Source organism: Trichomycterus rosablanca, chromosome 3 (genome assembly GCF_030014385.1).
Source record: "Trichomycterus rosablanca isolate fTriRos1 chromosome 3, fTriRos1.hap1, whole genome shotgun sequence".
Lineage (NCBI taxonomy): Eukaryota > Metazoa > Chordata > Actinopteri > Siluriformes > Trichomycteridae > Trichomycterus > Trichomycterus rosablanca.
Window position 1 is genome coordinate 8,389,019 of NC_085990.1, and position 27,509 is coordinate 8,416,527.

At 40.8% G+C, this 27,509-nt stretch overlaps 2 protein-coding genes across 3 annotated transcripts in view; both read right to left on the reverse strand.

Moving 5' to 3' along the window:
• Nucleotides 1–22,285, reverse strand: tars2 (threonyl-tRNA synthetase 2, mitochondrial). Of its 2 annotated transcripts, none has more exons than XM_062992611.1 (18): nt 22,066–22,285; nt 13,038–13,210; nt 12,753–12,867; nt 12,321–12,442; nt 11,941–12,049; nt 10,746–10,810; nt 10,097–10,175; nt 9,578–9,724; nt 9,091–9,189; nt 8,359–8,525; nt 8,067–8,229; nt 6,527–6,664; nt 6,291–6,368; nt 5,258–5,358; nt 5,009–5,110; nt 4,469–4,541; nt 1,730–1,844; nt 1–1,030 (listed from the first exon to the last, which is right to left on the reverse strand). In XM_062992611.1, exons 1-18 carry the CDS (start codon nt 22,072–22,074, stop codon nt 888–890), a joined length of 1,998 nt encoding a protein of 665 aa, XP_062848681.1. In that variant the 5' UTR covers nt 22,075–22,285; the 3' UTR covers nt 1–887. The 2 variants fall into 2 exon arrangements, with proteins under 2 accessions (XP_062848681.1, XP_062848680.1); XM_062992610.1 differs by lacking the exon at nt 22,066–22,285 and adding an exon at nt 16,388–16,471.
• Nucleotides 20,952–27,509, reverse strand: part of rprd2b (regulation of nuclear pre-mRNA domain containing 2b) — a 14,432-nt gene continuing 7,874 nt past the window's right edge. Inside the window, exons 4-10 of the mRNA XM_062992609.1 lie at nt 27,038–27,090; nt 26,831–26,957; nt 26,555–26,730; nt 25,259–25,523; nt 24,804–25,055; nt 24,331–24,519; nt 20,952–23,812 (exon numbers count right to left, since the gene is read on the reverse strand). Coding sequence (XP_062848679.1) covers nt 22,305–23,812; nt 24,331–24,519; nt 24,804–25,055; nt 25,259–25,523; nt 26,555–26,730; nt 26,831–26,957; nt 27,038–27,090 — 2,570 coding nt within the window. The 3' untranslated portion in view covers nt 20,952–22,304. The remainder of the gene's footprint in view (nt 23,813–24,330; nt 24,520–24,803; nt 25,056–25,258; nt 25,524–26,554; nt 26,731–26,830; nt 26,958–27,037; nt 27,091–27,509) is intronic.

Sequence of the window (27,509 nt, forward strand, 5' to 3'; positions counted from 1 at the left end):
TTTAGAAAAGTCATGATTTTATTATAAATATCAGATTTAAAAGCAAGAACATGGAACAGTGTGTCTTTATCCACTCCACCAATCAGTACAGCTCAGTCCTGCTGCAGCATCATGAAGCGTCTGTTGTGTTTACTGACAAGAAACCCATCAAGTGTGTGTTTATACACCCGATTGTATGTGTGTGATGCTGGTTGTGTAGACATGTATAGGATGTTTATAATGACTGTATATGTAAATGTTTTAGGTTCTCCAGCTGTGGTACGAGAGCTTGTGGTACTTGAAGTTCCCCCAGGTGGTGCAGCAGAAGACCCTGATAAAAAAGGCTGCACACATTAAAATATCTCCAGATTATGGTCAAACATTTGAATTATGTGCAGAACATTTGCGAACTATTCTGGTAAAAGAATGCATTTATTTTTATATATACATATACATGAGTACAGTACAATGCAATTCTTTTTCCACATATTCCAGCTTGTTTGGAAGCTGGGGTCAGAGCGCAGGGTCAGCCAGTGCACAGCACCCCGGAAGCAGGCAGGGTTAAGGGTCTTGCCCACTGGCCCAACAGTGGCTGCATGGAAAAGCCAGGATTCAAACCCACAATCATTCAATTGATAGCCCAAGGCTCTAAGCACTGGGCTACCAACATGCGGGATTACAAGTGCTTATTAGAAGAATTCACCAGGCTCAGTGTATGATAAGCTACGGCTTTAATTAATAGAATGGTAATATCAGATGCAGTGTGAGTGCAGACTGCCTTGTTGCCTTCGTACATCCAGCTGTGTGTGTGTGTAATGTGTGATTAACCTTGGCTGGGTTGTTATGACTAAGTGGGTGTGTGGGTGTGTGTGTGTGTGTGTGTGTGTGTGTGTGTGTGTGTGTGTGGTTCATATCTCATCCTGGTTGCTGCGGCTGTCTTGGAGCTCTGTAAGTGATGTCATCACATCTGCCAATGACCTTTGACCTAGTTGCTTTCCTCCTCTCGTACGTACACTCACCGTCCCGCTCTGTCTCTCCTTCTCTCCAACCACTGAGAAATAAAGAACATCCAACAACCCATCACATGTCAGCAGTGACAACTGACAGCCGTTAACTACACATCAGCAACAAAACTAGACAAGTGATTACATCTTAGAAACAAAAACCGCCAATAAATAACAGCACAGTGAAAAAGCTTGACAACCAGAGCTCAGCAATAAAGCCTGAGAGCCAATCACAGCTCAGCAACGAAACTTGGCAACAAATAACCATTCAACCAGCTGCCAAACCCGCTCCACTAGCCAATCAACTCTAGCAACAAACTCCAGCAACCAACTGCAGCACAGGACAGAAGTCTGACAAACACACCCCAGCAACACCACAATTACAATTAAACAACATTCAAACACCAATAAGAGCTTTTTAAATGAAATACAATAACCAATCACACACCAGAAAAACAATCTAACAACAAATAACTAACAAATAATTAATCAGATTAATTAATTCAGCGACCAATCAGACCTCAGTTATGAAATTGTCTTTGTGTGTGTGTGTGTTTGTTTATTAGGTTTAACATCATGTTTTACACTTTGGTTACATTGATGACAGGAACGGTAGTTACTCATTACACAAGATTCATCAGTTCACGAGGTTATATCGAACACAGTCATGGACAATTTAGTATCTCCAATTTACCTCACTTGCCGCCCTGTGTGTGCGTGTGTGTGAGAGAGAGAGAGAATCTTACCAAATATGTAGTTGTACTGGGAAAGCTGTGCTGAGCGAATCTTCTTATTTAAAGTGGAACCATGGTCACCATCAATGTCAGCCATAAAGCCTGCCTCTTTTAATTTCTGGACCACCTTAAATTTATTACAGAGGATTTAAACATGTTTTTAGTAGTTTGTTAAAAAATGCTGTATATTTTTTATTTTGTCCTAATACAATGAAGTGAAGTGAATGACTAAATATCAACTAATTAAATTAATTGCTTACTTAAATACAGTGGGTACGGAAAGTATTCAGACCCCTTTAAATTTTTCACTCTTTTGTTTCATTTTTTTGCTCATTAATGTACACTCTGCACCCCATCTTGACAGAAAAAAAACAGAAATGTAGAAAGTTTTGCTAATTTATTAAACAAGAAAAACTGAAATATCACATGGTCATAAGTATTCAGACCATTTGCTCAGTATTGAGTAGAGGCACCCTTTTGAGCTAGTACAGCCATGAGTCTTCTTGGGAATGATGCAACAAGTTTTTCACACCTGGATTTGGGGATCCTCTGCCATTCTTCCTTGCAGTTCCTCTCCAGTTCCCTCAGGTTGGATGGTGAACGTTGGTGGACAGCCATTTTCAAGTCTCTCCAGAGATGCTCAATTGGGTTTAGGTCAGGGCTCTGGCTGGGCCAGTCAAGAATGGTCACAGAGTTGTTCTGAAACCACTGCTTTGTTATTTTAGCTGTGTGCTTAGGGTCATTGTCTTGTTGGAAGGTGAACCTTCGGCCCAGTCTGAGGTCCAGAGCACTCTGGAAGAGATTTTCCTCCAGGATATCTCTGTACTTGGCCGCATTCATCTTTCCTTCAATTGCAACCAGTCGTCCTGTCCCTGCAGCTGAAAAACACCCCCATAGCATGATGCTGCCACCACCATGTTTCACTGTTGGGATTGTATTTGGCAGGTGATGAGCAGTGCCTGGTTTTCTCCACACATACCGCTTAGAATTAACACCAAAAAGTTCAATCTTCGTCTCATCAGACCATAGAATCTTCTTTCTCATAGTCTGGGAGTCCTTCATGTGTTTTTTTGCAAACTGTACGCGGGCTTTCATATGTCTTGCACTGAGGAGAGGCTTCCGTAGGCACACTCTGCCATAAAGCCCCGACTGGTGGAGGGCTGCAGCGATAGTTGACTTTGTGGAACTTTCTCCCATCTCCCTACTGCATCTCTGGAGCTCAGCCACAGTGATCTTGGGGTTCTTCTTTACCTCTCTCACCAAGGCTCTTCTCTCCCACGATTGCTTAGTTTGGCTGGACGGCCAGGTCGAGGAAGAGTTGTGGTCGTCCCAAACTTCTTCCATTTAAGGATTATGGAGGCCACTGTGCTCTTAGGAACCTTGAGTGCTGCAGAAATTCTTTTGTAACCTTGGCCAGATCTGTGCCTTGCCACAATTCTGTCTCTGAGCTCCTTGGGCAGTTCCTTAGACCTCATGATTCTCATGTGCTCTGACATGCACTGTGAGCTGTGTGGTCTTATATAGACAGGTGTGTGCCTTTCCTAATCAAGTCCAATCAGTTTAATTAAACACAGCTGGACTCCAATGAAGGAGTAGAACTATCTCAAGGAGGATCAGAAGGAAATGGACAGCATGTGAGTTAAATATGAGTGTCACAGCAAAGGGTCTGAATACTTATGACCATGTGATATTTCAGTTTTTCTTGTTTAATAAATTAGCAAAAATATCTACATTTCTGTTTTTTTGGCTGCAATGAAACAAAGAGTGAAAAATTTAAAGGGGTCTGAATACTTTCCGTACCCACTGTATATAATTTAAAAAGTCTTTTGCAAATGTTGCAAGTCACCCCAGTAAAAATTCCATGTTTTGGTGATTTTCTAAGCAAAAACAAGCTCATCCTCTACAGAAGAAATTTTCAAACTGTGGTACTTGAAGCTCCCCATAATTACTTCAAAAATTTTGCTGCTTTAAAAAGTTTGGACGTTTTTAAGATTGTAAAGCTCCACGATGATAGAAAAACCACAACCATGATCCCAAACATACCTAGCATGCATATATGCTTTGTGCAGGTGTGTGTTCTTGTATGATGATTTATAGGTGGCACTTGAAAGTTTGGCTTGACTGGGAGTGGTACTAGCTCCAAAAATTCCACAGGGCACAAACTTAAACATAGTATTTCTCTGCAAGCTGGTACACGATCTCTATCTGTGAACTATATATATATATATATATATATATATATATATATATATATATATATATATATACATATATACACACACACATTATATATATATATATATATATATATATATATATATATATATATATATATATATATATATATATATATATATATATATATATATATATATATATATAATGTGTGTGTGTGTGTGTATATATGTATATGTATATATATATATATATATATATATATATATATATATATATATATATATATATATATATATGTGTGTATATATGTATATATATATATATATATATATATATATATATATATATATATATATATATATATATATATATATATATATACATATATACACATACATATATATATATATATATACACACACATATTTGTCATTTTTGCACATGCCACATTATATATTTTCTTTCTTCTTTAATATGATAAATTCAGTAAATAAAAGTTTGTTTACTGTAGAGGATGGGTTCCCTCCCCTGCAAATAAGTTTATAAATAAATAATAAATTAATGGGCACTTACATTTCGGCTGTATGGTTCACATTCAATTCCTACTGGCAAAACCATGAGCTGTGCCGGTGAGAGCCAGAACGGCCTGAAAAAAAAAAAAGCGTCACAATGCTGTAAGCTTATAGGTCAAAAGTTTACATACAGTTGATAAATGATTTCAGCAACTGTTCTTTTTTCCGTTCACTGACATCACTGGTCTGGTCTTTTCTAAAGATTGGGTTCAATTGTTTCTGCCACTCTGCAACTCAAGCGGTGATGCACCACTCAGGATGCTCTCCATGGTGCAGCAGCAGACATTACTGAGAATATTAGGAACTAGACCAAAGCCCTTCCTAAGGCTTCTTCATTTCTCTTGACTTGTAGACATTGAGACAGGTTCTTGTCATAGCACCACTCTGATGGCACCCTCTCTGTATGATGTATATGATTTTTAGCATAACTGTGTTTCAGAGGACTAATCACTTGCTGTGTGCTAACCGTTACATTTTCGACCCTGCATATGACTCACTAAATTAAAAACACAATTTGTATTTGGTTGATTTCATTTCTCACCATTTTCCACCAAAGTTCTCAGCCAGAATTGCAATCATCCTCTCCAGAGAGCCCAACACCGCTCTGTGTACCATCACCGGCCTGTACCTTCGCCCATCAGCCCTAAAAAATAAAGATACAGTGTTCATATAGAAGTTAGCTTCATACATCATCAAAGACATGCGTTAGGCACATGTGCTGCTATAAATTGCCCCAGCTGTGGAGGAATGGTAACAGATTTAGACGGAGACATCCTGCGTACGTACTTACCCCACATACTCCAGGTTAAATCTGATCGGCAGCTGGAAGTCCAGCTGGATTGTGGCGCACTGGTGCTGTCGACCGATGGCATCTCTGATCTGGATGTCAATCTAAACACACAGAGGAGAAAAAGGATCATGCGACGTCTCCAAAACTACAGACATGTCAATTTTTTTTATGTTATCCCCAATTTTTTTTTTTTTAACTGGGCCGGACGAGTGCCAGCGCTGATTCTTGAGTCTTGGGAGGTGACTGGGTATAAAGACACAATTGACCATGTCTGAGATCAGGGTGGATGGGATATGATTGCCTTTCTGCTCCAACAGCAACTTCTGCTATTGCTTGTACGTGCTGGAACTCTCTGTAAGAATCCGCCGGGTGTGGTTTAGTGCACATGGAAATTATTTATTTATTTGAGTTTACACCACTTCATATACATGATCGGTGTTGTGTTTAGTTCTTTTAACTATTTCTTAATTTTATTGCCAATTAATATTTTTAATGTTATTTCTGATAGTCACAGGGGAATTAAGTAGATCCAAAATTGGCCAATCCAAAAAGAATGGGAAAAAAACAATGGCAGTTGCAACTGTTGTTGCTAAACAAATATATAGTTTTAAATAACTAATCAAAACATTGAGGGATTAACATTTGTTGACGGCATTCAGATATTACAATGATGAACTGCAACGTCCATACAATATTCATATTTAAATTCCTTTTGTTTGTAATGTCCTCTACTTATCTCTGAATTTAGTCATTTCTGATGCCCAATTTAAATCAACCCCCTTATCTTGAATCCGAATGAGCAGATATTAGCAGACACCAAGACATTTACAAAAATCATCTTAGAACACCACACCCTTCATCAGTGTGAAAAGCTGTTTGTGTTTACAATAGGGTAGTGCTGCCACCTTCAGGCAAACACAGGCAAACTTATTCCAACAGAGAAGCCACAAATCAAATAAAATGTGCAAACAGGCTGCATTTGGACCCTGGTCAGGATTACAGATGTGCCGGCTCTGTGTTCTGTTTGTGTTACCTTTGGACCATAAAATGCTCCATCACCAGGGTTCAGCTCCCAGGCTTCTCCAAACAGATCCAGACTCTTTTTCAACTGCTGCTTAAACACACATTAATCATTCTGATTAATAAATAAAATAATGTTTTATTTTAACGGTCACTATTTAAAATAGTCAAACTAATTCAGGAATAAAAAACAAACAAACAGCAATTAAGTGCTGATAAGGTACGACTGCTGTGATTGACAGGTGTTACCTGCTCTGCTGTGTCCCAGAGGGCAGAGTCTCCCAGAAACTGAGCGGGGCGAGTGGAGAGCAAGCAGTGGAACGTGAAACCGAAAACACGATAGACGCTCCTCACGAAATCCAAACAGGCCGTGATCTCTTCTTCTAACTACAGAAAGATAGACAGAGATCATTACAAGACACTATGTCAGGGTTTTTCAAACTCTGGACCCACCAAAAAAATGGGTCGCAGAGAAAAAATAATAATAATGAAATAAACGTGTATTTGAAAGCCACCTTGTGGAGGCTTTATGTTCCATCTTGTACTGAAAGAGTAAAATGCATTGTGTTGCCTGGGTTGTGTAAAAAAACATGGACAAAATGTGGGTCACTTAGAAAAAGGTTAAAATACCCTGCACTATGTGTTCAAAAGTATGTGGACACTTGGATGTGAAATAGAGCGGGTTCCTGAATCACCCGGGTTAATGATTCGAATCTTCATACTGAATCAGGAATCACGAGTCCGGAGTCTCCGGATCCCGGATCCTACGAGTCCTCGGATTGGCTGCTGCTAAGTACACAAGGCGAGTGAGCAGACTCACTAGAAACACTGCGGACTGTGATTTGGCTGAACCGACTAACAAGCGGTTAAACACACTGGTGTTCGTTATGTGGCTGATTTTATGCACATTATTATTATTATTACTATATAATTATTATGATTATTATTATTATTATTATCAGTAGTAGTAGTATAGATTAGTAATAGTAATGCAGCATATTTTCTGGTAAGCAAAACAACAACAAAATATAGTTATATTATTATTAAAATGCAAATGCTTACAGGCTACTTTAGGACTGTACCACTTAAGGTGTATCATAGCCCTTTCCCATGGTAATTTATTGACTATTTTGGTGCCACTGTGGCTGCCTGACTGGGTCAAGTTACCATGACAATTTGTTGACCATCCCCCATGAACCCTTGATCCATTAATATACCCATCTGATTGGTGAGTCCACCACCCTCTCCTCTCTCCATGTCCTTTCCCCCATGATCAAGATTCCACTTAGAAAAAAGTGTCAACTTGTCACTGATAAGAGAAGTATGAGGTGCCAAGAGAACTGAGAGAGAAGGATTTATTTACAGCAGATGAGTGCACGGAAGACAAGTGATATTTGGATGCATTTTCATGCAGTAAATCAATCGCAATCAAGATGTCAGTACAAGTGACTTAAGTGAACCAGATCACATTACTGAGTGACTCAGATTAACCCGAATCCATAAAATGAACCGAATTTACCACCACTAAGAACTTGCAGGACATCACCTTCCAAAACTATGGACTTTAAGGTAAGGTAGGAAGACTTTACACTAGCTGTCAGAGTGTCTCTGAGAATTTATGTACATTTAGGCAAGACTACTTCAGAGGTTGGAAGAGAAGGCCTGGCTTGCAAGTGATGTTCTAATTAATCTCTAAAGTGTTCAGGGGTTGAAATTAGGGTGTAGGCCAATTCTTCAAACTCTTGCCACAAAGTTGGAAGCAGCCATGTGTGCGTGTGCTTTTCCAAACCTGTTCAGGTGCGCAGAAGATATGTGCATCATCCTGGCAGAAGCGTCGTACCCTGGTTAAGCCCCCCAGTGCCCCCGAGTGCTCATTGCGGTGCAGTGCACCAAAATCAGCCCAGCGAATCGGCAATTCACGCCACGAACGCACTCTCTGCTCAAACATCACACTGCAGAGAAGGACCAGAGAAAATCCAAACATTTATTTTGTCAGGGGAATATAGAGCTTTATAAAGTGTATTAGTTTAAGGTCACGAACCAGAATTCAACTTGATTTAAGTAAAGTGCATGTTGCTCACCAGTGGGCGGGGCAGTTCATGGGCTTGAGGGCGAAGGTGTGAGGCTCGCACGTCACCGTAAACATGTTCTCACTGTAGTGCTCCCAGTGACCTGAACGTTGCCATAGCGATGTGCTGTATAAGGTTGGGGTCACAACCTCACAGAATCCTCGCCTCCTGTACTCGCTCTGATGGAAAGAGGAAGAGAGAAGTGCTGTTGTTCGATACGATGCTACCCAGGAACCAAAAAAAACAAAAACAAAAACAAAAAAACAAGTCTGCATACATTAGAGGCATGCTGGAACATGCTGGAACTTGAGTAACACTGGCCAAAGTCAAGCAAGCTTTAGATCAGCATGGGATTACAGGCCAACTGCTGCTTTTAACTGCTGCTTGCTTTGCTTGACTAGGTACAGTGACACCATATTGTTTCTAACTCATAACATCTGCTTTCGGTAGTTCTCGGATTTCATTTGAGAATCCAAGACAAGTATCCTCTCAGCACAAGGCAACAGTTTGAGTTTCCCCTTCCCAAAATAAGAAGAATACATTTAATTTTCTATGCTGAATTTTTGTTTGTTTATTTGGTTTTTATAACGCCTTGTTTACTCTGTTGAGTTATTTTCAAGGCAGGACTGGTTATTCGGGGCAGTAATTTCTATGCTGAATAAAATAAAATAGTATTGTAGAAAATAATTACATAACTCATTAAAACTTTGATTAAAATTCTACAGAAAAGAATAAACATATTACCTTTATAAAATCAGTCAGGGTGTTGTAAATGTGAGCTCCTTTAGGCAGGAAGAAGCAGCTACCTGGACTCACATCATTAAAGAAGAACAGCTCTTGATCCTAATATATATATAAACACAACATTTACCATCTTTCTCTCACACATGGGTTCATATTTAATATAGACTATATGGCCAAAAGTATGCAGACACACCAAATGCTAAAAAAGCGAGGTCCACAAATAACACCAGTGTCCTGCACTGTGCCTGGAGTGCATCCATTTGGGATGAAAAGAATCAGCATCAGTGCCTGATTTCTGAAATGCACTTTTTACGGTGCTTACCACTGTGGACCATAGGAACTCAGGCTGGGGGGGGGCTGTTATAGCTAAAGGAAGAGCATCTACTGTATATTAATGTCTAAAGTTCAAAACGGAATGTCCTTCTGGCTTACGATTAGAAGTTCATTTACTTTTGGCCATACAGTGCGGAAATGGAAGTGATCAAACCTTGCCGATGCGTCTGTGGTCTCGTTTTCTTGCCTCCTCTTGTTCATGCTCCCATCGTTCTTTTTCTTTTTCTCCTGGAAATGAAACTCCCATAATCCTCAGCACTCCAGCTGCTTCAGGATTGGATGATAGAGTTACAGGAGAAACCTAAAAAAAAGAAAGAGAGGAATCACTGCCTAACAGAGAAGCTCTATTTTAGCTGCAGGTATGTAACAGAGCAATGACACAATGTAAAAGCCAGTCAGCTATGGATTATCACAGAGGTAATGAAGACAGAGAAAGACGGAGAGACATGCTATGCCCTATTTGTTCCTGCACTTCAACCAAGGCAGCAGGAAGCACAATGAGAAAAAATTCTATCCAATCCTTTCTCCATCAATCACAACCAGTCATCCTGGCTGGTAGCAACGCTGGGACTGGAACTTGAGATCTTGAATGGAACTTGCAAATCTGTGACTCTAGCCTGACTTTTATCTACAAAAGCGTGCAGTTATGATTTATTGGAACTCGGCGTCTCACCTGCAACATTTTGAAGGAGCGCAGGAACCCAGTGTGAGGGAGAAGAGGACCAGAACACACCCCTATATACCCTCCGCACCTATACACAACAAAAACCACATCACACATGTTAAACGCTGGTGCATAATGTGCAGCATACATGAATATTTAGGGACAAGACTTTTCACATCATTGAAACTCAGTGTCACCGAGTAGTAAAAATGAAAGGTGTAATAATGCACTCGGCTCACGGTTCGATTTTCTCATGATCTCATCAGGCCAGCAATTAATTTTCTCAGGGACACCAACAACTTATTGTGCAATGTCTTTTAGGAACACCTCTTTTGCAAAAAAAGAAAAAAAAAAAAACTAGCCTTCCCTAAACTGTTGCATCACGGCTCGAAACATGCTTTATTTTGATCTAAATAATATAATACATGTAACATTTACATGTTGCATTTAGCAGAAGCTTTTATCAAAAGCATCTTACTACTGTGGCTGTATTCATATCAAGCAATTGAGAACTAGGGGCCTTGATCAGGGGCCCAACAGTGGCTCAAACGTTAGAAAGATTGTCTACACACTTTTGGCAATACAGTGTGCAGTGATGTGCCGATGTTGTGTGTGTGTGTGTGTGTGTGTGTGTGTGTGTGTGTACACCAATACACACCTGAACACACCAAGTGAATCCCCCAGCATCATCTCCTCAACACACTGCAACCTCACATCATCATCCTACAATAAAACACATCACAACATCATTCTACACCATACACCCCGAGAAGGTCCTGGGTTCGATCCCCAGGTGGGGAGGTCCAGGTCCTTTATGTGTGGAGTTTGCATGTTCTCCCCGTGGGTTTCCTCCGGGTGCTCCAATTTCCTCCCACAGTCCAAAGACATGCAAGTGAGGTTAATTGGAGATTAAATTGTCCATGACTGTGTTTGATGTAACCTTGTAAACTGATGAACCTTATGTAATGAGTCACCACCGTTCCTGTCATGAATGTAACCAAAGTGTAAAACATGATGTTAAAATCCTAATAAAACAAACAAACCATACACCCCACCCACTGTGATCCTGGTGTCTGATTGGTTAGCAATTAATTTTTTTCCCCACTCCTTCCACTTTGCTCCCAATTTTTCAACAGGCTTTGTTATGTATGCGCTCTGACGAGCTCTGCTACCTGAATGACGTCCATTTTAGAGTTAGAGTGGATATTAATTATTACATTCATATATCATGACAGCTGTGTGTAGATTTTGACAAAAACAAAAGCTTTTTGTACACTAGGGGGCTACAGCACTGCCTTATACGTAGGTCTTCCATACAGAAAGGAAATTATAAACTTCTTATTTTTTCCAAAAGCATAGTTTATTTCTACCAAAAATAAAATGTGTTGTGTTTTTAAAAGAATAATGTTTTTTATTAACAAAGAAAAAAATGTAATTGCCTCAGGGCGACTGGTCACACAGCCCAGAGTAGGCAAGCCTTTCTGCATCCTGAGCAAATAGAAATACAGTTAAAGATTCACATCAGCCAATCAGCAGAGTGCAGAATGTTCATGCTACTACAAGCTTCTTTAAATGTCATTGTTACTCTGGTCAGAGTGAATCCATAATAGACCATAATAAGTTAAAATTTGGTGAAGGAACCAGGATTCACTTCACACTGTGGTGAATTCATTTTGTACCACTGATTTATCCTGGTCAGGTTAGCAGCGGGTCTGACTTTACTGGGCGCAATGCAGCAACACATGACGGACAGCCTCGGCCAGCCTCCCCACTCAGACACAGCCAATCACGTCTGTATGTAGATGCCTGACCAGCTGACCCGGGATCCCAGATGTGTGACGAGCATCACTCACCTGGAAGAGTTGTTGGAGTTGGTTTAGGTTGAGTTTTGAGGTGCTGATGGGGAGTTTTAATGCTGAAACTTCTACACACTTCCTCTCAACTTCATCTAGACACAAAGAGCTGTGAGAGTGTGAGAGAGAGAGAGCGAGAGAGAGTGAGAGAGATATAGAAATATAAATGTGGACATCACTTATTCCTCAACAGTTTTGGGATGAATTGAAACGCCAGTTGTGAGCCAGGTTGTTTTGATTTAACATCAGCACCTCAAAATGCAAATTTTACATTACAGACACAAATTCTCATAGACAAACCACGGCTGTCTGTAATACCCCTTTGTTGGGGGTAAGGTTTTGGTTCCTAAGGTTTTGGTTCATCGTGTGTGTGTGAGTACCTGTTATCGAGTCTGTAATCACAGTACAGTCCGGTATCTGAAGCTCCCTCTCTACACACCTGAGCACCAAAATGTGTTTCCATTACACTTGCTAATACACATGCTCCTGTACGCCATACCACCTGCGGACACACACACACACAATTACATACAGAGATGTAAAAAAATAATGCTCCATTTCCTAATCACATATGACATAAACTCTATAGAATCTCAATGGTCTTCACCCCTCCCACCAATTATCTTTCCACCTTAAGTTAATCAGCCAGCTAAAAGTTTCTACAGGAAGACTATGCCAAAATGTAAAAAAAACAGAAGATGCCACCAAAGGGATTTTAAATTTGAAATGTCCAACAATCTCATAGTAAGGTGTCTACATACTTTTGGCCATACGATTTCAAGTGCACTTTATTATTCAGTCACAGTTTTTACCTGTTTTCCCTCTGCAGAATCGAAGGTAAGCAGGTGCAGTTCACAGTCGGCCTCTAGGGGACGAGATAATTCCCATAATTCCCCGCTCACTCTGCTCACTACTGCTCCTTTAATTCTGTGGTTCAGATAAAAAGAGAGAATTAGTATAGAGAGCGAATCACATTTACAAAAGTCATGGCAGGCCCTCAAAGTTGCAAACTGACCAAGTGTAAGCAGGCTAATGTTGTTGCAGTAATGTATTTGGCTCAATAGCAAATGCTAAAATTGTGGCAGAATCAGGCTCACCTTGAATCTTTAGCAATCTGTAACGGCGTTGTAAACCCTGCCAATCCCTTCACTGTTCTACCATCGGCCAATCGGACGCTCAGCTCTCGCCCAGGCTCCACCCCTTTATCGGATCTTTCAGAGAAAGCCTCGAAGAGCCGCAGTCGCTGGGTTTGGCCAGCAGAGGGCTGAACCTGCAAGACACAAAAACATACGTAACAGTTATCAGCAAGCTGCTGTATTTGTATAGAAGTCCAAAAAATAATGAATTCAGATTCATAGTTTCTTGCATGGGCATGGACATGCGCACACACACACGCACACAGACACGCACACACAGAGTATATTGTGTAAATAGTCTGGAGTAAAATCCAACTCCGGTACATTGGAAAAGACAGTTATGCATGGAAGAGTTGTAGGTAAAAGAGGAAGAGGACAGCCAGCAACAAGATTGATACAATTTCATACAATTAGAAAAATGACGAACAAGACATGAAGAAACCTAAAGATGCAGTAAAGAAACAATACTCAAATGGTCACCAGGAGTCGGAATCTAATCTGAGCATTAGTGCATAGCACAAGCCAATAAATAACAAGGTTCAAGTCAAGAGAGGGGACCAAGTGCTGAACATCTTTTGTGTGCCTGTTTTTTAGATTCCCCAAAGTCCCAGTGTCTCCAGGGTCAGCCTCAAGAACTATGCTTTTATTCCCCTCCCAATTTTAGCCGTATCCATTTACCCTGATTGTATTATGCTTCCTCTCTACTGCTGCTGACCTTTGCTCCTGACCGAGGAGAGCCGTGACTAACACACGTGTGCAGTAGCCGACTACATCTTCTCATCTGCACGAGGCAAGTTCACATGTGAATCAGATTGGCGCGCTGAGAGCCGCACACTGATCCCCATTATCCCTCGTCCCTGTGCCGGCACAACACAGACTGAGATGCCACAAATCCTTTCTTTTGGAGCTCTCAGGTAGCACATCTGTAAAACATGCTAGCTCTCGACTTCGAATCTCAGCTCTGCTATCAGCCGGTCGGGCGCCTACACAGACACACGATTGACCGTGTCTGTAAGAGGAAAGACAACGGCTGAACAGGATTTTCTCATAACTGCTGTAATCGCGGCCTCTGCTGGTTGATTGAAGGCACCTGCACAATGAGAGGGGGATAATGGAGTCATGGGTGTAGCTGAAACACCTGGTTAATTATCTGAGGAGTGTGCTCACAGCTGCTGTACAAAAAACAATTTGTGCAAGTGTACAGAAGCATTCAACATTAACAGTAAATGTGAGGCAATGTGTGAGTTTCTCAATCCCCTAATTTACTGTTTCCTGCTCAAACACACCCATTGTGAATCATCAGCTCTGTAGAATCTCTCAGGAGGACAAACTGATGTGTCAGGGCATAAAAAAGGAAGCTCAGATCAGTGCTAAAAAACAGGTGCTGATTTCAGATGCTGATAAAATGAACATGCACATGTTTCTGTCAACCTCCATTTCTCAGCTGTAAAGCCTCCACTCTTCTGGGAAGTTTTCCACTAGAGTTGGGCAACCAGTGTAAGAGTGGTGCAAGCAACTGAGGAATTTATACGGGGAATTAAAACTGACTAAACTGGGTAAAAAAGGAAGGAAAATGTTAAAAAATAGAGATGCTATTTTTGCTTTTCTGGAAATGAAGAACCAAGTCCATGTCAGTTTGTTTTTCAAACATGTCTTTAGAATTACAAAGAAAATAATTTTTCTTCACATTTTTAGGGTTCAAAGTTGAAAGTCATGATGTGTGTAAACGTGCAGTGAAAACTGATGTGTCTCTTGCATATTATTCATCTAACATTTCACTGTCTCTCCTGTTTTAACAGACCAATGAGGTCCTTTACCATGTACACTTCAACTTAGAGTTTACATACACTACTAAGGTGGTGCAGTAATGCATTAGAACCCCACTGCTGAGATCAGAGGTTAAATCTCAGTAGTGCCACCGACCTGCCCTGGCAGCCAACACACACACAATTGCCAGGGCTTTTTCTCTCTGCCACTGCAACTCTTTGTGTGAGGTCTCACCACTGGCCAGAAATAAAGAAGCAGTCAGCTACTATTGCATGGGAGTCAAAGGGAGTGTGTGACGATCTGTATCCATAATGGGATGGTGCAAGAAGCAGAGGATTGCTGTACGCAATAGTGAACAGAAAATTACTTAACTAAGATACAGAGGAAACAACAAAACAAAAAAGTATAGTTGTATTTCAAATATTTCAGGTTGGGTGTTCTGCGCCTATATAAGTAGGAGTAGTTTGACTGCACACATTACAAAGTACATAAACCAGTTTTCTTCTGCGAAGCTTTGAGAAAAGAACCTAACAATCATCTTATGCTGTAAGAAAATGTCCAGATAGCCAGAACCACCCCGAAAAATTGTCCATTAATTAGAAGCAAGTTGGACCTAGAGGTTGACATGCTGGTACAAAGCTGATTTCTGCTTGCATGGACACAGAAGAATCCTGAAGAGGGATAAAGCCCTTAAACCCATGACAAAGTAAACCTTACTTGACTGTGGACAGTGTCACCCTGACAATTAGATCTGACCATTTGGGGAAAGATCCACATAATACAATGTGACATTTGACTTTTCTTTCCACTCTTCCATGTACTTGGTAATGGGTGCAGTCAAACTAGCACAGTGAATATGGACACAAAGAAGAATTCAGTTGTAGTCAATCATAATCAGTACATTTACATTTTTAGCATTTAGCAGACACTCTTATCCAGAGCGACTTACAGAAGTGCTTCCATAGTAAACATTATCTTACTCTAGTTTAAGTAGACACCAGTTCAAGAACACAAATCTGCTGAAACCCTGTTAGAACCAAAGTTTTTTTTTTTTTTGCAGGAAATGAATGTGTTAGTAAGTACGTCAGTAGGAATTAAAAGGTCATAATACACAGTTAAACACTCTATTTACAACCCAGCAGACAAAAAACTCACAACAAAAACTTAAAGAACTTAAAATTGATTAAAATGTCTTGAATAAAGACATGAATGTAAATTATTCATTCACAGAAAGTAATATTAAGTAGAAATACAATCTCAAGCCTAGGATAACACTTGTTCCTCACAAGTGTATGTAAACTTTAGGCCTCATCTGCATTTGCATGAACATTATTAATTATTATTAATGTCCAAGAAAAACCTTTAATTATGTTAAAGTAAAGGTTTAAGAAAAGTGTTTACTCTGCACAACAACGTGTGTTCGAGAAGAAAGCATCTTAATCTGTGCAAACAGAGAATAAAATGATATAAAATAAAAACCCTGCTGTTCTGAACACTCAGACCTCTACAGTCATTGTGTAAACAGACATTTAAATGTTTATAACCTTGCTGTATCTTCTGCGAGTCCGTAACGCCTCTCTGAGCGTCTGTTGGCACAGGGAGCGCCGCAAAAACCACCCAACTACCATCTTCTCCTAATACTCACAACCTCACAACCTCAAACACACATCATTACTCTGTTATTCACTCAGACAACGTCGCTTATTCCTGCTCCCTGCGCGCCGCCATGACAGCAAGGAGAAGAACGAAAGCAGCCAGGCGATTGGAGGGCAGCTTTCCACAAGCTGGCCAATGAGAGGCTAGGAAATGGATCGCGTCAGGCAAGCAAGCTCAGCGAGCATACATAAGCACTGATGCGAACACTGAGGTAAAACTGTGGCGAAAAGTAAATGTTCAGTGTCGTTTCAAAACAAAGAAAAGTTCGGTTTAAATTTAATGAATCATTAATGTAAAACATTTCTGAATAAATGTGACCTTGTGTTGGACATGTAGACGATTTAAGTTTACATTTCAATTAATTATTAAACTTTTTGTGACAATGATTGGAGCACAATTAATTTCACAGACAAGAAAGGTCTACAATGTCATGTAGCTTTGTGGCATGTGCTCCTAATTCCTTATTTACATTTTCAGCATTTAGCAGACGCTTTTATCCAAAGCGACTTACAGTACTGACAGTATACTAAGCAACTGAGGGTTAAGGACCTTGCTCAAGGGCCCAACGGTGGCAACCTAGCAATGGTGGGGTTTGAACCAGCAACTCTGATTACTAGGAGGGTACCTTAACCACTAGGCTACAACTGCCCCCTCATTACCCATTCTTTGACCACAGTTGGTGAATTCTTTGTGCCCATATAAACAGGGCTAGTTCGCATAAAAAGCTCTGGATAGAAATCCACATTCAGACCACACAGACCCAAGGTAATCTGTACAAACAGTAGTCTGTAAATAAAAAGTACATGGACGTTCCTACTCTCAAAATTGTCATCATATTGTCACTAGAAAGACATAATGCTTGTAGGCAGAGGCTGTGTAATTAACATGGCGTGTGTGGCCACAACAATATTTAAATGTGGTGATTAATTGTAGTTATGTCGTAATAAAACATTTTCTTCTACCTTACATCCAACAAAATTATGCCCAAATAGACTGGAGCTGAATCACCCAGAGCCATAAGGGAAGAGATTCAAGTTAATGTCACTCCATGCCACACTATAGGTTTGTTGGATTCACTGGATCACTGGGTCAAATATTCTTTTTTTTTTTTTTTTTTTTAAATAAGAGATTGCTTAAGAAACTGGCATCAAGTGACATTGCTGACTTCCTAAAAAAATATATGCTATGAGAAAAAAAAAAAAATCACCAGCTGTAATCAGTAATAAGGAATCTGGTACTGCTATGTATATATAAGGCAAGTTGGGATTTGGCTCTATGGTCCCTTCATGTTTATGCTTTCAGCACATGCTTGAATAATTTTAAGCTCTAATCCAAAATGATTCACAACTGAAAAAGAATAAACCCGATCCTGTGGTTCCTAACCTTTAGGTCTTATTACAAATGAGCCAAAATAACATCATTTTGTTCAATATCAGGAATCTCAATCTTGCATAAAATGCAGGTGGTGACTAATTTCACACAGTGTGGGGAAAAAAACAGTTCTGCATAAACAATGAACAATTTTAATTCTGCTGTGGTTAAGAGAGATTAGGCCTACTAGACTGTGTCAGTGTCAGCCATACCTGATTTTGGGCTGTCTAGTGATAACCCACAGGACACCCAGGATTGGTTACAATTAACTATATGGCCAAAAGTATGTGAACACTATTCCTTACTAGGAAAGGTTTTTTTTTTCCCCCAGCAATGTAACCCTGTGCATGAAGTGAGGTCCATAAAGATATGGTTTTATGATTTGACAAGTTTGTGTGTGAAAAAATGCTGTGGACTAAACATAGTTATAACCTTGACACTCCTGATCATTGGGAAAAACTGGAATGTCAATTGCAAGTCGGGCCTCATATAATATTTAAATGCTCTTTTGAATAAATGGACAAATTTACAGAGGCACATTCTAAATTATTGTAATAAAAGTGAGGGCTGTCATTAACACAAAAGAGTGGCAACATTAAATTAGTGCCAACAGGTTTGGACTAAGAGGTTCAACAAGCTTATGGTCAGATGTCCACATACTTTGACACAGAACCCTAAAATGTCCACGATTATAGTAGTGAAACTTGTGTGTTTGGGACAGAGACACTTTGTGTGTTCATGCAGAAATCTTCATGTGAGGAGAATACGCATCAAGTTTACACCTTTATATCAATAGCAAATATTTACAATAGTCAAATATTAATGAGTTTAAAGTGAAATAGATACCAGTTGGTGTTTAGTTGAGGTCAAAAGTTAACATACACTGGACATGTATTTCAATCATGAGTTTTCTGAATAAATTGTTAAATATTACTTACAGTAGTATATGTAAACTTTTGACCGGTACTGAAAAAAATCTCAGATACAGTTGTCTACAAAAGATTTTACACTCCTAGTGAAATGTCACAATTTGTTGATCTTTTTTTGCCAGTGGAAATAAGTGAACACATCCTCTAGAAAAAGTAAACATTTGCACAATCATGGTTTGCTTACTACATTTGACATAAACTGAAATGTGACAGATACACAAGTCATGACATATTTTAGCAAAAGTCTATTTACAGCTGCCCCGCTTATCCAAAGAAAAATAAGTTTCAAGACCCCAATGAATGCCTGAAACCAAACTATTTTTTCCCTGTACATACAAACTATCATAAAGTTTCATTTATAAATTAGGCATAATAAGCAATTTACAAAAATTAGCAACCACAGCATATGATTTTTTTTTTTCTTTTTGAATCAAGTTGACAATTTTAATGTTTTCACCTAATGGCTTCTCTTTAATTCAGCCGAATTGTGTATGTCGCAACTTTTTTAGACATATGAAGGAAAATTAAAGTTATTTGAACACTATTGCGATAACTCAACAGCTGATCTGAACACTGTGGCACATTTTGATTAACATGCCACTCAAAACAAAATGCAATTTAAAGGTAACAAATAGTTTGAATCTTGAATTAACCATTGTTAATTGTGGGTTTTTATATTCAGCTGCCATAATGGTAGTTCTCTTCCCTTTAGAGGATGTGTTCATGTTTTTTTAATCATAGAAAATCAACTAATTTGGGATTTGAACAGGGGTGTGAAACCTTTGCATAGCACTGTAGGTATTAACTGATTGTTAATGTATACAAGACAAAAGACGACACCATATACCACCACCATGTTCCTTAAATGTTCAACATTTCAGCCATTCAGTGTTACGAACACACCCAAAGAGGAAAGATGACATGAGTTCTTGTACATGTAGTATTATATCACATGGTTCTTTCCATTATTCTATTGTGTAACTATGAACTCTGAATGGTATAGTTACACACTATGTGGGGTTTGGGCTACAGCCATAAATTCAGTTCTAGTAAACAAGTGTTGAAATCTCTGTACAGGACATAAAATTTAATTAACGATGTGTGGAGACACCTCGGAGAGAACTGAATCAAATGGTAAGTTCATTTCCTAAACATTCCTATTTAAGAAGATGATGTTTTGCGTGTATTGTGAATTAAATCTTTTCTTTTGGGGCGGGGTTTTAGAAGAAAAAAAACGATGGACGTGGCTTAGTTTTAGTGCTGTTCACAGCCAACTTTTATAATGACTTTTTCCAAATTCTAAACCTACACTAAATTAAGAGAATGGCAACTCACAAAACTTTACAATCACTTATTTTAAAGATATTCATAATAGTAATTGGGTCAGAAATGGTGTTTTGTCCACATATGAAGAATTCAGAGCCTGTCAGGGGTGGAACCTAATTGGGCGTGTCTGATTAGAGAGATGTTGTGTTATTATAGGTATAGTGGTGCAAAAACAAGGTGCTTCACCCAAGCAACAAAAACTCATGAGGGAAGAAAACAAGCAACTGCGGGCTTGGGTGGGTGAAAGGGATTGTGGCTCTTTGAGTAAACATCCCAAAGCTCACACTATATGGCCAAAAGTATGTCAACACCCCTCCTAATAATTGATTTCAAAAGTTTGTCACACCCATTGCTAGCAGCTTATAAAAAAATAACAACTTTACAGCAACAAAGGAAGGCAAAGTCCTTAAAGACATGGTTTGATAAGTTTGCTGTAAAGAAACTTCACTGGCCCTCAATCTTTGGGCATACATTGGAACATAAATTATGAGCCAGGGCTTATCGTTCAACAATCAATGCCTGTCCATACAAATTATTTTTGGAGTTGACTCCAGAATTTGATGAGAAGCCCTTTGAAAAGAGTGGAGGTTCCATATTAATACATTTGGCTTTAGGATGGGATGTTCAACAAGCTTTGGCCATATAGTGTTTTACAGCATTAAATCCAACATGTGCCTGTACAGATCTGAAATAAATACACAAAATCATAATTTGATATTATTTACACGCTTTGATTTCACACTTTCTTCAGAAAGGAGAACAAGCCACACCAGAACAAACCAAACGTGATGTTTAGAAGTGGAAAGAAACGTAAGCCCTCCATCAATGTGGTTTCTCAGCACAGGGCTTTTATTAGCAACAGTACACCCGAGAACTGGAAAAAAATCAGAAGATCCAAGACAGAAAGAAGAAAGCATTTTAGAGACGAGCTGTTGGTTTTCTTCTCAGCTAGTTTGTTCTATTTGCTCAAAACCTAATGTATTTACCTATCAGTCACAAGTTTACATACACCTGTAAGCAACATGCATTTAATCTCGGTCATAGCTTGAGTGCTTAGTGGGACCAGTGTTCCAGCAGTTTCCTATTCATGGCAGACTAGTTTATGGATTATACCTGACCATTGGACAAATTTTCTCTCAGTGTAAGATGTTCCCAACCTTGGAGGAGAGACCACTTTTCCATGTAGTTGGTATATACAGTAAACTGTTGAACAGATTATTCTAGGAATGGAAAGTGCTTGGAAATGGTTCCAAGACTTACAATTAGAAGTAAAGGAAGACCGTTTAGGAAGGCTCAGGCAACTTTCTGATACACAGCCACCACTTCCTCTCAGTATAAGATGTCATTTTCGATTTGCTTCCCAAACTTAGCAAAGAGAGACCCACTGTTCCACATAATTTGTTTGTATAGACCATCTTTGGACCTGAAGTTGCTAAAAAGCAGGTCTTCAGACATCCCTGACTTCTATAAAGCATTTACTGGGATCTGTACTAAGCACCCTAGACTTTCCCATAGAAATCCATGTCTAATAGATGCATAAATCTAGCTATATGTATACGTTAACTCAAACGGGTGAATTTCTTTGCTTTTTTTGTCATTTAGTCATAGAAAAAAAACTGTTGCAGAAATGAATGGAATCCCAAATCTGGCATGATGTACATGCGCCTTAGAGGTGTATGTAAACATGTGACCTGCACTGTGGATCCACGGTAGAAGATCAGAAGCAGAAGTGAAAGTGAGATTCATTTACAGAGAGATGGAGAGTTGGAAAGCAGAAGCCACACACAGAAAAGAAAGCGCTAAAGCTAAAGTTTCTATTTACATGTAGAATCAGAGACTCTGGTAGTGCAGAATTATCTTTTTTTTAACGTTCACACACTCCCTCTCACACGCACACACACTTTCGTACGAAAGGAAGTGGAAACGATCGGAATAACCACCTTTTCCATTACTGTTCATCTTTCGCCGTTTACTAGTTCATCACTCTGATTTTGTTTCACTTTCTGTTAACAAGTGAACGTAGGTAGCTTTCAGAAGCCTGGGTAAATGGGCGAGGTTTAAGAAGGCATGTGTTTAGACTGGAATAACTCAACATCACCCTAGCAACAAAAGGGCAGGGCCTTATCGAGTGTGTGCGTCTGATTAGACATGTTTTCTACAATATTATGAGCTGCTGACATTAATAACGAGGCGGCATGTAGGGTCGTTTAGGGGTGTGCAACAACCCGCCTTGGTAGGCGGAGCCGGGTCGCTTTGCTCCTGGCAACAAGGGCTCTCGGGGACATGAAAGGGGCAATGGAAGATGCTGTGTTGGAGAAGGCAAATTCAAAAGGGCTCTGGTTGGGGAGGGCAAAAGCCCCCGGGGCTCTCTGGACGTCGGGGTCATGGGTGCGTTTGGGGTGGCTGGAGAGGATGGAATTGGATGCTGCCCCAATAGGGGGCGATGGAGAGGGCGCAGCAACGTAGGAGCAATAGCCCCATTTCCACGACTGGACCCTCCCCCCTGACCTGCCATGTCTGGCTGTGCATTGGCATGTTGAAGGGCCAAAGCTCGGTCAAGGGGCACCAAGATGCCACCCATCATCACAGTAGGGGAGGGAGGGAAGTCCCTAGGTGGAGGAGGGGGAGGGGGTGGGACAAGAAGAGGGGGCGCAACAAGAGGGTGTGCTACGGGTGATGGGGGCAGGGGTTGAGAAGAGAAGAATGGGGAAGGCGGTGGTGGGTACTGGGGCAGTAAATGAACAGGGGGTGTGGCCAGGTCTCCAGAACTCTCAGAAGCATGGTTTCCGTGATGAGGTGGGGGAGTGGCTTCCATAAACTCCGCCTCTTCATACCACGAAGCGTCGCTTAACCTCCTGGGACCTCGACCAACAGAACGGATGCCCTCCACCGTCTGGATGCGATTGCTGTAGCCGAGCGTTTCTACGGCCGTTGCATTATCGCTGGTCACCTTGGTAACCACGGTTTCAATGCGACGGTAGCGTTCGTTGTCTCCGGCCACGGCTTGCTCCTTCCTCTTCCCTGGTTTCTCCTCCTTAATTTTTCCTACGTTTGAAGGTCCAACGCTCGTTCTTCTGACTTCCAACTTAGATTTCGTGTTCAGTTCCTGTCCAGAAGAGGAAGTAGAAGAGGTTGAGGCACGACTAGGTGACGCCTCAATCCTCCTTTTCGCTGCTTCCAGCTCTTTGCTTTTAAGTGGTGGGGTTCGATAGTCCTTGTCCTTCCGGTCTTCAGTGTCCCATGGTGAAGTGCTAGTTTTGTGGGAGTGACCAGTGAGGCTGTCAATCATCTCATCTTGAGTTGGAGTTGCCCCCCTTTCGTCCCGCACTGGTGTGGCATCTCCGCCCACAATCAGTGGGCTGTTACTTTCGGTCTGGAAGACGCTGGCGAATGCTGGATTGCCCTGAAGGAAACTGTTGATTTTGGACTCCAAACTTGGTGTCCTTATGTTCTCTTTCTTTCGCTCTTTCACTTTGTCTCTCTCACAGTCCGTTACTTTCTTATGCTCCGAATTGCAGGTTAAGCTGTTGCTTCCTGAAACCTTCGGGGTCTTTGGGGTGCTTGGCGTTGTTGGGGTCACAGTGCTGGTGGTGGTGGTTGTTGCTGTGGTGACAGTGGATGATGAGGGAGCAGGGTTTGAGGAGGTGAGAGAACCAGCACGGGCAGAGGTGAGCAGAGAAGAAAGACCTGAGCAAGAGAAAAAACAAGTAAGGTCAAAAGTTTCCACAACTTTTCTGTTTCTTTGACTGAATGACTGGAACACTTGCCGGGTCAAATATATAGACAACACATCTTAGACTTGGTTTTACATCTCTTTACATCAATTGCTTTACATCCATCAGAAATCTTACGCTACAACTCTGGATCCACACTGCTTAGCAGAATTGTCAGATGCAAAGATTCTAAGTCAGGACTTTGTAAAGGCCATTTCAACAGATTTGTTCCCAGAGCTGCAATTTCATCCAAAATGAAAGAATTTAGAGGCATCCGTCTTTTTTTTTTTTTTTTTAGAATTCCATTCACTTTCTGCAAAGCACCAGTTCCACTGTCAAAAAAAAAAAAACATCATGTGGGGTGGCACCGTGGCTAAGTGTTCTACAGTGTACATTCACAGTGAAGGGGAAACCATGTGGACTCACCAGACACCTCAACTGAATAACCAAATATTTGGTTTCCCGTGAACCCCCACTCCACACACACTGTACCTGCATGCTTGTTTGTCTTGGTGAGGACGTTCAGGATTCCCTCAGGTGAAATATCCACCTTGGACAGGATGCTGGCTAGTGGGTTGGGTGCTGCACCTCCAGTAATGGGTGGGGCTTTTGTTGTTGGGGTGTGGCTTGGAGTAGTGGGAGTTCCAGGAGAGGGACGGGACACTGGACTAGGACTCACACCTGTGAGACAAAAATAACACAATGGAAAATATCAATAATAACGGTTTATTGTAAGAAAAACGCTATCTAATGTCTAATGTATTAGACAAAGCCAATTTCCTATAGCAATTGTGACCACATGCATGTACCCACACAAGACAACAGGCAAGCACATCTTCTCAAACACACGTGAAACACTTGGGCGCTTCTTTACCCCACAGTTTACTGCTGCTATAAGTAAGGTGACAAGGGAAGGTTTGTATTAAGCATTTGATTTGTGTTTGATGTGGCCTGCTGTATCTTACCTGAATTCTTCATGGCGTTGGTGAGGCTGCTCAGAATCGAGCTGATCTTCCCCAGATCCACGTTGGCCAGATTCAGAGGAGCGGCTCTCACAGGACTGGTGACTGTGGATGCCGACGATGAGGAGGTCGTCTGATTGGCTGCGGGTTCGGTCGCTGTCTTTGCCGGAGGTGCTACATTAGGGGACTTTGTTATTGTTGCATTGGAGGCCTTGGAAACCACAGTAGGAAGCATTTTTTCTTTTTTTTCTTCAACTGAGGGAAAATAGAAAAATAAACAACAGAATATTTAGTTAACATTTCAAAGCTTCTAAATACTGAAGACAATAAATACTAATTTTGTTGTCTGGTTAAGAAAGCGGTGTTGTGGCTGCTCATTGCATTACTAACCTGCTTATACAACTTACTAACTATGAGATTTGGGATGCACCGCATGGCGGCTTGTAAGAGAAACTCACCAACGGCACTCGTTTTTGTAGTGTCTTCCTTATCAGACACATCCATGTTCTCCACACCCTCCATGTCTTGACTATTCTTTCCATCCCTCGTTCGTTGAGGATGCCCCAGTCCTTGGAGGGATGATTCGGAGGCAGAGGATGAGGGCGAGGGTGCGTCCTCTAAGGGTGAGGGGACAGGAGGTTCCTCAGAGTCTGGCAGTGTCGCCTTTAGTGCATCGAGTTTACGTTTAAGATTGGAGACTCGGTTAGCGAATGTCTGATATGCCTGAACAGAGATAGAGAGACGTATAAATTGACATAAACGACAGAATTAAAAAGCACTGAAAATATAGTGACTGTGCGAATTACACAGTTATAGAACACCTCACCATGAGCCGTTTCATTTCATAAGTATAAAAACATAGTTGTCTTTCAACCCTGACCGCTAACACACTGAGCATGCACAGTTACAGTTTCACCCTTTCGCTTGTGATGGTGCCAGATGGAACTGTGTGATCTTTTGGGATTTCTGCTACAACAGTGTCTACTATTCACACAGCATAGTGCAACAAAAAACATCCAGTAAGTGGCAGTTCTACGAGTGCAAATGCCAGTCTTAATAGAGAGGCTACCTTTTACAACCATGAAGAGCTAAAGAGCATCTGGGAACTCAACGCTTCAGATCTTAAGGTGGATGGGCTACGACAGCACACAATGACGAATTCCAAGCCAAAAACAAGAATCTGAAGCTACACTGGACTCAAAATCAATGAATTTGGAATGTCACTGAATGTGTACGTGATAAGAAGTGTGTCAATTGCATTGTATGACGTCCAATACCCAGTTCTGGCTGGTTTAGACCAGTTCCTATGTTCTAATGATGGAATTAACACTGTCCTACAAGGTCACTGAAGAGAGTATATAAGGGTGATTTTTTTTTGGATTGCATTTACAGAGTCTCTGTGTGCTCCTTCTTTGCCGACAAGATTAAAACTCTTTTCTATTCACAATCTCTGAGGTATTTCATTAAGGGTTTTTCCACCACATTACAAATGACCATAATAATACAGACTTCCAGCAAGATAGTGCGCCATGTCAAAAGCACAGGTCATCTCAAACTGCTATAATAAACTATATAAATTATAATTGTGTTCAGTGTACTTAAATGGCCTTCCCAGTCACCAGATCTAAATCTACATCATCTACATCATGAACCTGCAGTTCTCAAAGGAACTGATGTTCTAAGAGCAAAGATGGTTCTACATTCTGCACAGCAACAAACGTAATGTTTAAATGGGTTAAACAGAAATGACTCACATTAGCAACGATTTTGACCTCTTTGTACTGCATCTGGTAGAAAACTTCTGCGTTCCCCAGAACCTCATGCAGCGCCGGTCCTGTCTGCATCTGTCCTTGCAAAAACTTCACAAACTCCTGCAGCTTGGTGCTGCCTTCCTCAAATTCCTTTGCAAATACATTTCCTCCTGCTTTATCTACACACAGACAGAATTCAGACATTTATGATCCTATTATTCAACTAAAATGTGAAAATGATTCAGTTAGACTGATAAACGCCAGAATTCCTGAACAAACCTTTAAGTAGTTTGAGAGCCTCAGAGCTGCAAACGTCGACTCTGAGAGACGATAGTTGGTTCTCCCTCAGATCGCTCTCATCTAGCGAGCGTTTATACGCAACCAAGCGCTCCAGAAATGCCTGCGGCTAAAAGAGAAAAAAACAATACAAGTTAAAAAATTTGTTGCGAAAGTTGTCATGGGATTTAATACAGGATGCACACTTACTGCGAACTCTGCCACAATCTTGGCCTTCAGAGCAGCTTTGGAGGTAACGGGAACTGTAAGAAGGACAGATAAACATAATTTACAAAAATTACAAACACTCACTCACTTTCTAAGCTGCTTATCCTAATCAGGGTCGCAGGGGGTGCTGGAACCTATCCCAGCTCTTAATGGGCGTAAGGCACACAGAAACACCCTGAACAGGGCACCAGTCCATCGCACAAAATTGCAAACATTTTCTCCTTACTTAGTCGTTTCAAATTTTTTACTAAATCCTCCTGGGCGGCATGGTGGCTAAGTGGGTAGCACTGTTGCCGCACAACAGGAAGGTCCTGGGTTCGATCCCCAGATGGGGCGGTCCGGGTCCTTTCTGTGTGGAGTTTGCATGTTCTCCCCATGTCTGCGTGGGTTTCCTCCAGGTGCTTCAGTTTCCTCCCACAGTCCAAAGACATGCAAGGAATGTGAATTGGAGATA